General features: G+C 41.8%; 1 protein-coding gene across 1 annotated transcript in view; it reads right to left on the bottom strand.

The window, feature by feature from the left end:
- Nucleotides 1-15839, bottom strand: part of SLC30A4 (solute carrier family 30 member 4) — a 52204-nt gene that overhangs the window by 28592 nt on the left and 7773 nt on the right. Inside the window, exons 2-4 of the mRNA XM_089670307.1 lie at nt 14370-14516; nt 7462-7615; nt 2622-2817 (exon numbers count right to left, since the gene is read on the bottom strand). Coding sequence (XP_089526433.1) covers nt 2622-2817; nt 7462-7615; nt 14370-14516 — 497 coding nt within the window. The remainder of the gene's footprint in view (nt 1-2621; nt 2818-7461; nt 7616-14369; nt 14517-15839) is intronic.

Here is a 15839-nt window from a genome sequence, read left to right as displayed (position 1 = left end):
GTTCAAAGAAAGCCATAAGAAGTCCAGTTTGCAAGAAGCCATGTGGGGGACACAGCAAACATGTGGAGGAAGGTGCTCTGGTCAGATGAGACCAAAACTGAACTTTTTGCCCTAAAAGCAAAACGCTGTGTGGTGGAAAAATAACACTGTACATCACCCTGAACACACCATCCCCACTGTGAAACATGGTGGTGGCAGCATCAAGTTGTGGGGATGCTTTTCTTCAGAAGGAACAGGGAAGCTGGTCAGAGTTGATGGGAAGATGAATGGAGCCAAATACAGGGCAATTTTAGAAGAAAACCTGTTAAGAGTCTGCAAGAGACTTGAGACTGGGGCGGAGGTTCACCTTCCAGCAGGACAACCCTAAACATACAGCCAGAGCTACAATGGAATAGATTAGATCAAAGCATATCCATGTTAGAATAGCCCAGTCAAAGCCCAGACCTAAATCCAATTGAGAATCTGTGGCAAGACTTGAAAATTTCTGTTCACGGACACTCTCCTTCCAATCTGACCGATCTTGAGCTACTCTGCAAAGAATGGCAAAAATGTCCCTCTAGATGTGCAAAGCTGGTAGAGACATCCCCAAAAAGACTTGCAACTGTAATTGCAGCAAAAAGTGGTTCTACAAAGTATTGAATAAGGAGAGCTGAATACAAATGCACCCACACTTTATTTTTTTTTAATTTTGTAAACCATTTATCATTTTCCTTCCACTTCACAATTATGTGCCACTTCGTGTTGGTTTATCACATAAAAACCCAATAAAATACATTTTTGTTTTTGGTTGCAACATAACAAAATGTGGAAAATTTCAAGGGGTATGAATTCTTTTTCAAGGCACTGTAGCAGTCTTGTGACTATCAGTGTCCGGCCAAGCACTAGTTAATCTGGTAGGAGTTTTCATTCTCCTGTGACTGTCCTATGAGGCTGCATGACCCCTGACCCTCTGTCCGGACAGCCCTGATTGGCCCTGTGCTTATCATATGCACCCTTCCCCCAAAGCAACAAACAGGAGCATGTGCAGACTTGCCACTGCTGATCTAACTATGGCAGATGGATTGGGGACAGCAGAAGAAGGGGAGGATCAAAGAAGACAGGATCAAACAGCCTTTTTGTTTTTTACACAATGCACAGGATTAACTCTTAAGATCCACAGTGAGTATAACTAGAATGCTTTTAATGCATATACAGACTGATTTTACTTTTGTGGGCTTAGTAACATTTTAAATAAATGCAATAACTACCATATTACAATAAATAAGTGCAATAAAAGTCAATCAATATATAAAGTCTCTCATAAGTGAAGTGCAGCAAGATCAATACTCCATGTAAAAGTTAAAAAAATAAATCAGGACGTGCAATATAACAAAAATAAAAGTGCACAAAAACCCACAAATTCATGCAAGTCGTAAATTAGTGATCATAAAAGTGCAATATCCAAAATGAATCTTCTGTCATAATCTCCTTAGGACTTTTTGCATAAATGTTTGTTTTGTTTTGCACTTTTATTGTTGATATTTTGCAGGTCTTGATTATTATTTAATGTGGTATTTATATTTTATAATTTTTTATTGCATTTATTTAAGCACAGTCACACTATTATACAATTTTCTCTGATGACCAGCGCATCTTCTCATTCTTCAATAAACACTAAAGGATGGAATGACTCCAAGGGGCACTAGTAACATTAAGCAATTTAAATGTAGCACATACAACCTATTTAAATGCAGTGCTAAGACTTTCAGCACTACAGTATTCATGGTAGAATAATTTAGCACTCCTACATCAACATGTAGTTTTAAGTGGAGTTTTTCTACATGTTACCCTTTTTACACCTAACAAGTGGAATGTAGTTGGCTGCAATTGGATGCATTTTGGACTGCACTTCAACTGCATAAAAAGTCCAAAATCCAGGCTATCCTATGGGCCTAGTTCACACCAGTGCAATGCAGAAAAATACAGCATGCTGCTTTTGTCTGCACCGCAAATGCACAAAAACGCATGCAAATGCACTGCAACGCATCACTTCATTGGTCACATCCCTGATGAAGGGGTCCTGTGAGACTCCAAAACGTTGCCTTGCTGTAACTATGCGATCATTCATTAAAACTTTTGAACCCATACTGGTGATCCTCGGTGTGCTGGTGACATTCTGCCTTGCTGATTCTGTTCAGTTCCAGCCGACAGTCGCTGCAGCACCCACTTATACACACAGCCATTTTTAACGCAGGAACATGTGTGTTGGGATTGTACACTTGTATCACAGCGCACACAGAAGCACAAGGAAACAGACATGACCTCAGCTCAAATGCAGACAGAAAAACGTATGTCAACTGCATGCATAGGTACAAGGAAAAATAAGCAGTTATGTGCAGTTTCTGGTGTGAATGGGCCCTAAAAAATATTTTCACGTTGCTTCATTTTTAGAAGCAGGCTAGATATGACCCACATTTTCATTGTTTTTGGATAATCTCACATACTGATATGCACCATAGATGGCTGTTAGACAAGTGGAAATATGACCAAGCCCTGCTGCCAGTCACAAGTACAAAAAGCATGCACTGTCCACATTTACATGTATGCGTATATACTGAAAGTGTCCTCACAATGGCCAATACCTTGAAACGGATGATGTATGCAGCGATCAAAACACCAATGCTTTGAGCAAGATCTCCAAGCGCATGTACAAATGCTGCTCTCACCGCCAGGCTTCCATGGCTGTGCCCATGAGGGTTGGGAGAAGAACTTGTAGGAGCGCTATGAGAATGCGAGTGGGAATGAGGATGGCCTGCCTGGTTTAACAGAAACCCCATTCTGTAAACAAAAGAAAAAAAATGTCAGTAACTGAAAATGAAAATCCATACAAAAAAAGATACTCTACAGATTTTTGCAAGTGTCACCTTGATTTAACTATGAGCAGTCAATATTGGAGTTCATTCAAAGTAAACTATGTCATGCGTACAAAGTAAATGCCAACAGCCGATTAAACAAGAGAGAATAAAGGGTTCTTTCTGAGCACACCTACATGAAAGCAGTGAAGAAACAGAAAGCACCTTTATTGTAATAAATCAAATAGCAAAGCACTTGGTTCATTTATCTGTGTATATAGAATATTGTGGTGTCAGATTGTTCGGATTTCCTGCTAGTTTTACTACAAGCGTGTCTTCCTGACTCCTGGTACAGTTTGCCAAGTGGATGGGAGGCACAAGTATCACCCATTAAATTACTATTACAGCATCTGTTTTTTTAAGCACTTACAGATGCAGATTAAATCCCTTACTGTATATTATAGTTTCTTCATCTTTTAATCCTTCCCTATGTTCCAGTTTAAGCTGAAACTATGACCGCTGCCGAAGGCTTCCTGTTTCAGGGTGGCTACCTTCTCCTGCAGCATCCAATGGAGTCACCCTTTCATGAACGGATTACAGTTGTGTCTCCCTACACTGTGTGCATCAAGAGAAACACACATCCCAGCAGCCTAGGATGACAAGGCATTCCCTGCTCCTCCCCCACCTGTCTCCAACAGACTGGCTCCAGACTGCACTATCCACTATTAACTCTTTATTGTGAAGACCAGAAGTTCACAGCACAGAGAGCAGCGAACCAACCACACTGAGGGTTGGTTCACACCAGATGCAGTCCAGTGTGTTTTTAATCTACATCATAAATGCATGCACTGTGTTTTCTATGTATTCCAATGGCTCTTGTTTACACCAGTGAAGTCCAGAAAACTAGGACCTACTGTATTTTTTCTATATGGAACACCTCAGTAAAATGCATGTAAACAAACTGAAAGGCATGTAAAAGCACTGGAATGCACATTGTCCTGAGATTTTTCAAGTGCCAAAGAGCAAAAAAAATGCACTGGAATGCAGTGAACAAGCATCAAAATATGTGTAAATATGCACAATCATCTAAAACACAGAAATTATGGTGTGAACCAGTCATGAATGCTGTAAACTGCAAGTGCTGAGATAAGAATTTTAACAGTTAAAGAGGAATTCCAGGTATGGCAAGTTTTCCATAGTTGCATCAGTCCAGCTTGGATCACTGTAAGTACATTTGTGCCATACCTATGGGATCCCAATGGAAGCTGGAAATACTTGTAGTAGGCACCACTACTTCAGTGATCGCTGCTAGCTTCCGGGTTCTCAGTCAGGGAATTGTGAACACAGGAAGCTGCTTGCTGACCACAGGTGACATTCAGGGAACACTTTACATTTTCTCAATGAATGCAAAGGAATCCCACTTACATGGCACATACATACTAAGGCCTTGTTCTCACGGGTGTACTTAAAACATACACCCATGCAAGCCCACATGAAGATGCACAGGTGTTTCATACATCCCTATGTAGGCAGTGCCATTCATGTCAATTTGGACACAGTTGCTGTGTGGGTGTGTGTCCTCGAAAGCAGACAGTATGAGTTCAAGGACACACACCTGCACCCATACGGATGTCAAACTGAGAGCAGCGGCTGTGTCCACGCAGCTGCTGCGTCCCAATTGACATGGATTGAGACTGCCTGCATGGGTATGCATGGAACAGCTGAGCATTCCTGTGTGGGCAAACAGAGCTCTTGCATGGGTTTCTGCTTGTACATGTAACAATTGCCATACCTGGAAATCAGTTTTATAAAGGGAAATGTTTATTATATTATGTTCATTGTGTTAAAGTGGTTGTAAAGGCTGAAGGTTTTTTTTTTATCTTCATGCATTCTATGCATGGAGGTAAAAAAGCCTGTGTGCGGCTCCCTCCACAGCCCCTCCCTTATACTCACCTGAGCACCCTCTCGATCCAGAAATGTGCACTGGAGCCTTGGCTGTCCCGGGTCTCTCTCTGCTCTTTGGCTGAAACAGCAACGGGAGCCATTGGATCCCACTGCTGTCAATCACAGCCAGTGAGAAGAGACCACAGGGGGTTGGGGCGGAGCCGAGCAGGGGCTCTTTGTGCATTGTGGACGCATAGACTGGAGCTTTAGAGCGAGGACGCACCGGTGCTCCCATAGCAAGCGGTTTGCTACTGGGGGCCCTGGTCAATGGGGTGGAGCCAGGAGCACCAGCGGGGGCCCCAAGAAAAGCAGGATCAGGGCTGCTCTGTGCAAAACCATTACACAGAGCAGGTGAGTATAGCATTTTTTTTGTTTCCTTTATAAACAAACCTTTAGAATCACTTTAAGCTATAAAGCGCTAAGGGTTCAATACTACTTTAAAGGGTAACTCCTCTTTCATGGAAAAATATATAGCAAATACAAAAGTTATAATCTAGTATATACAATTGCGACACAAGCCATATTGTAATGTAAGGTTATTAAAAATTACCTCTCCTTTTCAAACTGCAGCATTGTAATTTTCTGTAAAAGTCAATGCAATATGGTAACCTTGAAGCATTCTGTCCACAGTTGGTGTACACAACACCCCCAGTAATGTCATTTTCTGCAGGTACAAGTCAGGTTTTGGCATGCTCTGCCACAAAAATGTCATTTTTGGTGAGATATGCCTTATGGGTTAATCCATTTTGAGTGTTTTGATGGAAAAAGTGCCTCCGCAATCACTTTAAAAGTGCACCAGCTTATTAAAATGTTGGACAGTCCTATTCAAGATCGGTATCCAAAAGACAAAAAAACATTTTTTTTTTGCTTTCTGTAACAGTTTGTTACAATCCTTGCAATGTACATTGATCACCCTGAAGAGATTTTGGGTTTTTTTTCCCCATTAGGCTCCATGCACACTGGGCATTTTAATAACTGGTAGCATTAGCTGTGTAAAGTCACATTAAAAACGTGAGTTTTTCAGCATTTTTGCATTAGTGTTCAGCCGTGTTTTTAGCAGAAAAATCATTTTAATTTTTTGCTCACAAAAAGTCCAAAAACTCCAGTTTGCTGCATTTATCAGCGTTCGAGCATTTTTAGAGCTAAAAAACTCCTCTAGAATCCCACTAGTTATGGGGTTTTTCCCAGCCAGAAAATCACTGATTAAAGCCTATGTGTGCCTGGACACATAGGATAACATGCTGGGGAGTTTACTGGCTGTAGAAAAAAACCACCAAAGGCCAAAAACAGCCGCTGTAAAAACGTCCAGTGTGCATGAGGACTAAAAGTGGAGTGATCCTTTAGTCATTTAATAGGACTGGCTGTAAGATGGAGAAAGCAAGGGTAATATGATCATACCCTTTGCTATCACAGCAACGTATGTCATTTTACCCTGAGCAAGTACAGTCACCCAAGAACTCTACAAACATTCTAGTAGTTGGTAACAAATTCTTAGTCTTATAGCATACATACATGTGTTTTAATTGGTAGTAACGGAGAACTATATGTATTCCTAAAAATTCTGCCTCCCCCTCCTAATACCTATACTGCATAGCCTGTATAAAGAAGACCTGTGTACTTACCTTTTTTCAATCCACTCCGATGCAGTCACCTGATCCAGCAGCTCTGGTTTCTGTGTTAGGGCTCCTTCACACTTGACTGTTTTTCCAACTCTTGCCAAACGCCCCTAAGGCGTTTGCCAAGCGTTGGTCCAGCGTTTGCGGAGCGTTTTTAACGCTCCGCAAACGCCACATGCGCGGTTTAGCGGCGGTTGCTAGGCGTTTGCCAAGCGTTAAAAACGCCACACAAATGCCTATAATGAAGCTTGAATGGTGTTAACGCTCTGCAAACACCACACAACCGCGTCGCAAGCGCACCGCAAACGCCGGCCAGGCGTTTGCGGAGCAGCACCACAGACTTGAATAGGAGGCTTCAACTCCTCCTGACTCGACAAAAGGTGTCCGTTTTGCCGCGACACTAACGCTCCTGTTTGAACAGCACCATGTGCTGCAATGTGCAGAATTTTCCCAGGCATTTGGGAAACGGTAAAAACGCTTCCCAAACGCCTGTCTGCCGCTTGCTAACAAGGCTAGTGTGAACGTAGCCTAAGGGAGCGCTCAACAATGGCTCTGAATTTCCAAAACCTTGACATCACTTTCCTGCTTCCAATGCTCGTGTGTTGGTGCTTCCTCCTTCCCCTTCAACAATTCCTCACTGACTGCTCCGAAGCAGATTAAAAAAGGTATCGATAGTATTTTTTTTTTTTTAATAGACTATGCAGAATAGGTAGAAGGAGGGGGGAGGAAGCGTATTTAGGAATACTTAGTTATTGTTAGCTTCCACTTTAAGGGAGGTTGTACTTTTTTTTTTTTTTTTTTAACTTTGGTCACCGAATGTACTATAGAGAACAATTATCCATATGTAAACCTTGTGTAAATGGTTTGTAGAGGCTGGCGAGCGCACCTACGTTCATGCAGTTAATGTATGAAATAATGGTTCCAAGTTTAGGCCTGTGCTCCATCCAATTATTATAAAGTTCAATACTGATCAGAAATGTCTGACAAAAAGCTGATTTTGTCCATTTGAATCCGACTCACTCAAATAATAAGTAAATGCACACATACAGATAGCCTTTGTTGTAACTTACATGAGGTTTACAGCAACGCCAACAGCTGCAGTTATCAACATTACATCTCCATTAATAGTATAATCCATATGGATAGTCCTCTGCACTGCTTCATAGAGCAGGAAGCCTGTGAGAATGTACACCAATAATACACTAATAATGGCAGACAGGACCTCTGCAATAGGAAAAAACAAACAATAAAACAATAGGAAAAAGTAGCAGGCTCAGTAATGCATTTATCAAGAGCTCGCTGCAATGCAATGGTGTTACACAGCTGCACACATTTTTTTTTAGAGCAGATTTAAACCCAATCACTTAAACCGCACAGGCTTCAAAGTGTACCCCCACCTTTGCTGTTACATTTACGAAACCTCCACTATATGTTTGATATGAAATTTATCTCAGCATACTTAAAAATAATTTAAATATATTTCTTACTTTTCTATTTTTTTTTTTTTCGAAGCAGGATTATACATAGAACTCGAAGGGCAGCTTCTATTGTCCAGAAAAGTTTGGGGTGTGCAATTAGGAGAGCGGTTTAGAGAACGATTTGTTTAAAAGTGCATGAACATACAATCTACCAGTCAAACCTTGAGATCATTAACCCTTTGTCACAGTGGACAGAGTGTACACAACCGATATTGAGAGGTCAGCACAGTACAGACAGGGTAAAGCAGGCCATACATTATGCAATTTCCTTTCCTTCAACAACGAGTTGAAGAAAAGAAAACGGTTTGTGTTGATGGGGGAAATCGCTCCTGTAGAGCTATTGTATTCTGCCATGCTGGCGGCTATAGCCACCGGCAGCAATTAGGCGGAAAAAAAATCCTGGCAGGCTGGTTGCACTGAAGTCAATCGAGAAATCGACTTCAGTACAAACAGCCTGCCCATACATGGATCAAAATTTGGTTAGTTCCTGTTGAACCAGCTGAATTTTGATCCATCTATGACTGGCTTTAATTATAGTAAACATAGCACTCTAGCCCCCTCCTTAACATCACATAGAAGTGGAAAGCTAGGTAGGATTTTCAGGCAGGTAAAAAGTGAGTAGAATTTTTTTAAATATTTGTATATGTGAATAGGAACAAGTAATACATATAAAGTAGGCGTTATCCCACAGTATTGTACACCGAGTGTGGCACATAAACAGCGAGAGGAAATATCACCATTGTGTTGGAGGGGATGTGGGGCAATTGGGACGATGGAGCATATTTGGTGGGAATGTCCAAAAATACAGGTATTTTGGAAAGAAATAATTCAAAATATACAGGAGATTTTGGGGACTTCAATCCAGAAGGACCCGTGGATGTGCCTTTTTTACAAAACAGAGTTGAAGTAAAACAATATAAAAAAGTATACTGTATTATCTACTTTGTGCGGCAAAGAACTTGATTCCTAAATCTTGGCAGGCCCAGGAATCTCCAACAATGAAGGACTGGATAGATAGAATTGAGTATATTAATAAGATGGAAGAGTTGTGTTATATTGAGGAAGATAAAGTGGAAGTGTATAGAGAAAAATGGAGAGAATGGTGTGATTTTAAAACATCAGGAAAATGTTAAAATGAGGGGCGATTTGGTTACGAAGTTGGAGAACTGAAATGATTAAATAGACAAATAGAAGTAGGTTGGTATACAGAAAGGGAAGAGAAGATAGGAATGGACATTGGTTTCTTTTTTAAGTGGGAGGGGAGAGAGAGGATTGGGGGGGAGGGTATAGGGGAAAAGGGGATGTATTAGATGTATTTGATGTGATATTAATGTTGATATTTGTATTGTCTTTTCTCTAAAGAAAATTAATAAAATATATAAACAAAACAAAGTAGGCGTTATCCCAAAATGCATACAAAAAGGGGGGATTTGTGAAAAGAGATTCACAGAAAAGCGGCTACATAGTGAACAGAACGTGACACTCAGAAAAATTTCCAAAAATTATGCTTTATTACACATATATAAATATGACATATGGGCATTCGCCCTGGTTTACCATCACCTCAGTATGAGACAATACACACAGACCTAAAACCATATAAAATGACACCAAAACCGGTCTGAATGCATGTGCAGCAGAAAAAATGACTACAAGAGTCTAATGTCCCTGTAGCACAGACACATAGGTGAACACTTCCCAAAGGAGGTGTATCCAAAAATTATACCATAGGCATACCATAATAAGATATAATAGATTAAGCTATTACCATGATGGTAAATCCCAATCAGGGAATCCAAAAATTATACTATGGATATGAATATCACATGTATGCAATGCAGCAAGCACAATATGCGTCAAACTTCCGGTCATGCGCACTAGGTGGAACGCACGCTGACCCATAAGGAGGAAGCCATCTTCACATGCCATGAGGCAAGCTTAAGCAGCACAAGCGCCAAGAAGGGGCTGGAACCCGCGGTATATCGGCGGATGTCAGCGGTGGTTCCTTGGCCTCTTTAGCCCTGTATGGCAGTATCTATGAAGGACTTCTCTTTCATTCCTAATATCCACAGCACAGGTGGTGAGTGGACTGTTACAGGACATTAGATATATGGTCCTCTGTGATCTATATGACCTATATATCCTATATAGAGTGTAAGCTCTGTCAGTGACTTCCCACATATTGTTTGTTTCACTACAGGATGGGGACATCATGGTGCTTTATATAGGAAACAAGATATACCACGTGTATTTCAACAGGCAGAAGATCTATTGGGATGTGTCTTGTTGTTCCTACGAAAAGTGGTGTGTAGTCCACATATAGTGGTGAAGAAACCATTTCAAGCAGAGTGCTGCTTTGTGCATCTTTTCTTCCATCCTGGGAATTAATGGGGCATATTCTCATTCAAGAGCTCTAGGAAACAGCTGTTTATATTACAGATGAATGGGCCCCAACCACTTGTGCCGGCACAGGAATGTACTGCATTATATTTTTGACATTTATGTCTTCCTTCATACAGGCCTGAGGCTTGATGTTCTCTTTTTGACGCATATTGTGCTTGCTGCATTGCATACATGTGATATTCATATCCATAGTATAATTTTTGGATTCCCTGATTGGGATTTACCATCATGGTAATAGCTTAATCTATTATATCTTATTATGGTATGCCTATGGTATAATTTTTGGATACACCTCCTTTGGGAAGTGTTCACCTATGTGTCTGTGCTACAGGGACATTAGACTCTTGTAGTCATTTTTTCTGCTGCACATGCATTCAGACCGGTTTTGGTGTCATTTTATATGGTTTTAGGTCTGTGTGTATTGTCTCATACTGAGGTGATGGTAAACCAGGGCGAATGCCCATATGTCATATTTATATATGTGTAATAAAGCATAATTTTTGGAAATTTTTCTGAGTGTCACGTTCTGTTCACTATGTAGCCGCTTTTCTGTGAATCTCTTTTCACAAATCCCCCCTTTTTGTATGCCTCTTTTGGCTACTGAATGGAGACCAAATATTGGGTGACACGATAATTTATTTAACAACCTCTTAATAACTATCTTTAGCATAGTTATCCCAAAATGCACCTAAACATGTTATGTTATTTCATGAATGATTGTAAATATTTTTATAGCCACCCATGCATCCTCCTTAGGCCCCTTTCACACGACCGTTCCGTTCAGGTCTGCCTGTCAGTTTTGCAGGAGGACTTGATCAGATGGTTCATTCACTCCTATGGACTGGAGGGTGTAAACGGACTGTGTCCATTTACAGCTGCAGTTTACACCTGACTGCAAGCATCACCCTGGTATAACCACTCAAAGTCCAGTGATGTACCAGTATGTCGCTTGTCCTTGTTGGGTGTATATGCTATGTTCTCTTATTTTCATTCAGCCCACAGGCTGCATAAAAAATAAAGAAGAAATCACTGCCAGAAAACGTGTGTGGTATGCCCATCGATAGAATATACTGCCCTGCAGGATACACTTCATCCAGTTGCTTTGTAAAATTACAAAAGCGTTTTTTATATATATATATATATATATATATATATATATATATATAGCCAATTGAAATAGACACCCTTTTTGCACCAGTGTCGACCTTTCCGGGAATCTAGGTAAGGATTCATCAGGTGATTGTTGAATTCCACCCCTGCCATGTTAAGGTTATAGTCGTGGACACAGGGGTTTCTCAACAATGCCAGATACCGTGTTAATTTGGACTGTCGCGTCTGCGTGATTGGAAGACAGGATGAAAACATTCTGTTTGTCCTTCCACTTCACTGCGAGCAATTCATCATTCCTCAAGAAGGCTTACTCCCCCTAAGTTGGGTATTTACAAGCCTTTGGGGGAAGCCCCGGCGATTAGGTCGCATGGTGCCACATGAGCCAATTCAAAGATTGTACAAATGTCTAAATAGTGGCAAGCTTGTACACAAATTCTCCACGTATAAATGGTACCCTTTACAGAACAAACACGACAAGAAATCCCAAACTATCTTGCCACTGCTCCCCATGTAATCTAGGCAGTCGGGGGGGGGCTCTACTTCGCTGTCTCTTCCCTCAAACCCTAAATTTGTACGTATAGCCTATGACCCTCTCACAGAGCTTATACAATTTGACCGCATATTTGGCACGCTTGCTAGGGATGTATTGTTGGAATGCAAGGCAGCCAGTAAAGTAAATGAGGACCTCATCTACGCAGATGTTTTGCTGGGGCATATACACATCTACAAATTGCTCAGTGAGGTGGTTTATGAGGGGCCGAATTTTGTAGAGCCTGTCATGTTTAGGATCACCCCAAGGATGACAGAATGTGTGATCACTGAAATGCATGAAGCACATTATCTCATATCTATGCCTGGCCATGGTAGCAGAGAACACAGACATATGATGAATCGGGTCTGTGGACCAATATGACCGAAACACATTCGTTTTAAATTTGGAAACCGTAATGAGTTTCCATGCTAATGGTCTGGCAAGGTTTGAATTTGGGTTTTGCGGCGATATATTGTTGAGCATATAAACTGCTTTGGCCCACAATCAAATTATACAATTCTTCTGTGAAAAACAGCTCCATAAAATCAAGGGGAGGTAAATTTGCTGTTTCCACCTGAATTCCAGATTGGGCAGTGAATGGGGGGGGGGGGGGGGGGGGGGGAGTACAGGTGCTGCAGAATCTTTGGGGCTGCCAATCAGGATTTGCAAGCATGCCCGGAAGGAAACTAGGGGCTCTACAGGCCTGTATGTGAATTTTTGGTGGCTGCAGGACACTACTTGTGCTCACCACTGCACCAGGCTGTACTGCACTTATGGGACTCGCCACGTCACCAAGTGATATTGCAGTGCTGGTATGAAAAAAACAAAAACAAAAAAAAAAACAGGATATACTAGGCCACGGTGCTCGCCAGTTCACCAAAAGGTAGTGCGGCACTAGTACTGGCACTCTGCTGCATATGAGACAAGTCATGCGATCCTAGCACTTCAGCTTCATGGGGTCGAGTATGCCTGATCTTAACAGGGACCTCTTCTCCATCGTCCAAGCTACCTATCAGGGTGCCGCTGCGGTCTACAGGTTCATATTCTAAGGCTGATTGTGTCAGGGAATCTTCCCCTTTGCTCTCACCTTACATGCTCAGAATCCTGTAGGCCTCTTCACCTAGTGTACCTTTCATTGGATATGTTAGACTCTAAATTTCCAGGTGGGGGGATCATTGGGGCTAAATGCTAGTGCTGGCAGCGAACGGGGATGATCCTGCTAACACGTTTTTGGGGACACCAATACGAAAGGGACACTGGTATAGTTTTGTTCGTGAATAATATATTGATCTGTACAAACACTATACTAGTAATGATGGTGATCAGCGACCTATAGTGTGAGTGCGATAGTGCGCGGGCAATCTAATGCTAGCTGACCTTAGCTGGGAGGGACGCTGACATCGTTAGTGGCACTAATACAGTGATCAGTGAACAATACTGTACACTGACACTGTACTAATGGCACTGGCAGGGGACAAAGGGTTAAATGTGGCAATCAGGGGGTTAAAACGTCTCTAACGTGTGTGGGTGCAGTGTGCTGCTTTCACTCACATGTGATGTCTTTCTTCTCTCTCTGGAACAAAATGGTTTCAGGGAACCAGATAGATCCTGTGCCTGTATTTACCAATACAGGCACAGCTCTACTTCTCCATTTGCTGTAGGAGATCGGCAGAGTCCTGGTCAAAATCACTGGCCGAGACCTGCTGACATACACCTCCTACAACGAATGACAGTAGGGGTTAGCGGGGGTGGGGGGTGTCACGCGCAAGCGTGCTCTAAACCCAGAAAAGCAAAGCGATGTATGGGTACGTCGCTTTGCCTGCAATTACTGCCCGTCCGCAATACATTGCAGGCGGGAAGTGGTTAAAGTGACCTTGTTGCGAAACTACCTGTGCTGTCACCCCACCCATCTTCACTCGCCTGGAGAACCCTCTTCATAGGAGGGTGGAATTTTTTAAACCTAGTTTAAAAAAATGACGACAGGCTGACAGCTGCTGTCGCTGTATGCGTGTAGCTGCACATCTAACAGCTGTGGTGTACGGCTACATGCGAACAGCGATGGTTCCCATCAGCCTGTTCTTACGTTTTATAGGTTGAGCACACAGCTATTCGCATGCACCGGTCATTAAAGTGGACAGAATCCGCTGATTCTTGCCAGTGTATGTGGGTGAATGCCTGTGTGAAGGAGTCCCCTAAGAGGAAACTTCTTTCCTAGTTTTTAGTTTTGCAACAGGACATTCTGAGCATGTTTCAAAGGAGATCACTATCAGATTAGTATCTTGAGTCAGTGTATTTCAAGCTTAAATTCTGTTTTTAGGAACAATTAATAAGATCATATTCTGCAGCTGACGTTAAAACTAAAAAGGATTTGGATTGCAAATCACAAAGTTCCAGTCTCTCAATATGCAACATGAAAGGTATTTGTTTTTCAAAACTCTAAAAGATAAGAACGTACCCAAGCGATGGAATCCAAAGGTGAAACGTTTGTTGGGAGACTTTTCAGAAAGCCACAGTGCGAGCAAGGTCAAAATAATACTGCTGAGATCAGTTAGCATGTGAAGTGCATCAGTCATAATTGCAAGGCTGTTAGCAAAGTATCCACCTGTAATAAAATCATTAGAGTCAAATAACCTGTAAGGAATTCTCCATTAAAGCCGTAAATTCATAAGTCGCCTTTGAATACAACGCTGGAGGGAATGAAAGACAGTACAGACCACAATGTGGGAAACAAGCTATGCATTATGCTATAATAAATTTACAAGATGTAAAGAGCTCTATCCTAATTTCACGAGGAGACACAGAGATCAGAATTTATGATTAATAAATGAAAACGTTGCAGGAATTTTCAACGGCATCCGATTGCATTCCAACTGCTAATGCTTACTTCAGAACATTAAAGCCATCACCAGTCATTTTTTCTACTGAATGTACATAAAACCAAGACACACATTCATCTAAATGTTGGATTTTTTTTTTTTAAGGGCTTGTCTACACTGCCTGTATGCTAAACGCTCCTTTTTAAAGTGTGGGGACAAATGTTAGTTTTGCCATGCAGTGAGGGGACGAAGCGATGTGCATTTTAGTGAATCACAGTGGCTAAATAGTTAGCACTTCCACCTGGCAGTACTAGGGTTGTTCGTTCGAATCACAACCACGGCACTAACTACCTGGAGTTTGCATGTTCTCGCTGTGCCTGCGTGGGTTTCCTCCAGGTACTCCTGTTTCCTCCCACACTCCAAAGGCATGCTGGTAGGTTAATTGGATCCTGTCTAAATTGGCCCTAGTCATTATGAAAGTTAGGGACCTTAGATTGTACGCCCCTTGAGGGTTAGGGACTGGTGTGAATGTCCAATATTTGTAAAGCGCTGCGTAAATTGACGGCGCTATACAAGTATCTGAAATAAATAAAAATCACATGGTTTTCTTGTTTTTCCTAACTTTACTTGAAGTCAGCAAAGTGACTGCACAGCAGTGCGCTGCGGAAAATGCTGCACATCACGCCAGTGTTACGGTGTGAGCAGGGAACATAGAAAACAACTGTTAGGCCTCATGCATACTAGAACGTTTTCCTGCTGGCAGCAGAAAAATGCTAAACGTGTCAAAAACACATGTATTTGCAGTACGGTGTTCAGCACGAAGACATTTATTCATTTCATTGGCCTGAGTACTTGCCATTGTAATGAATAAACGCCCAAGCACTAAATGTTAGCGCTTATGTGCACTTCGATACGATTACACGTGTTTTTGCCGCTTTTAGCGGCTTTTGGTCAAAACGTTCCTCTCCTGAACGCGATTCTTCTGCATTCAGATGAGGAACATTTCACTGGCCCTAAACGCTGCTGCTGTTAAACTCTGATAAATGAGTGTGAGTTGAGTTCAGAAGCTTTGGCAAAAACCTGAAGGCATCCTGGTTGAAAAAGGCTGC

The sequence above is a fragment of the Staurois parvus genome, unplaced genomic scaffold (assembly GCF_062004578.1).
Source record: "Staurois parvus isolate SC_StPar_1 unplaced genomic scaffold, SC_StPar_1.0 ptg000089l, whole genome shotgun sequence".
Lineage (NCBI taxonomy): Eukaryota > Metazoa > Chordata > Amphibia > Anura > Ranidae > Staurois > Staurois parvus.
This window is presented reverse-complemented; position numbering and strand designations above follow the sequence as displayed.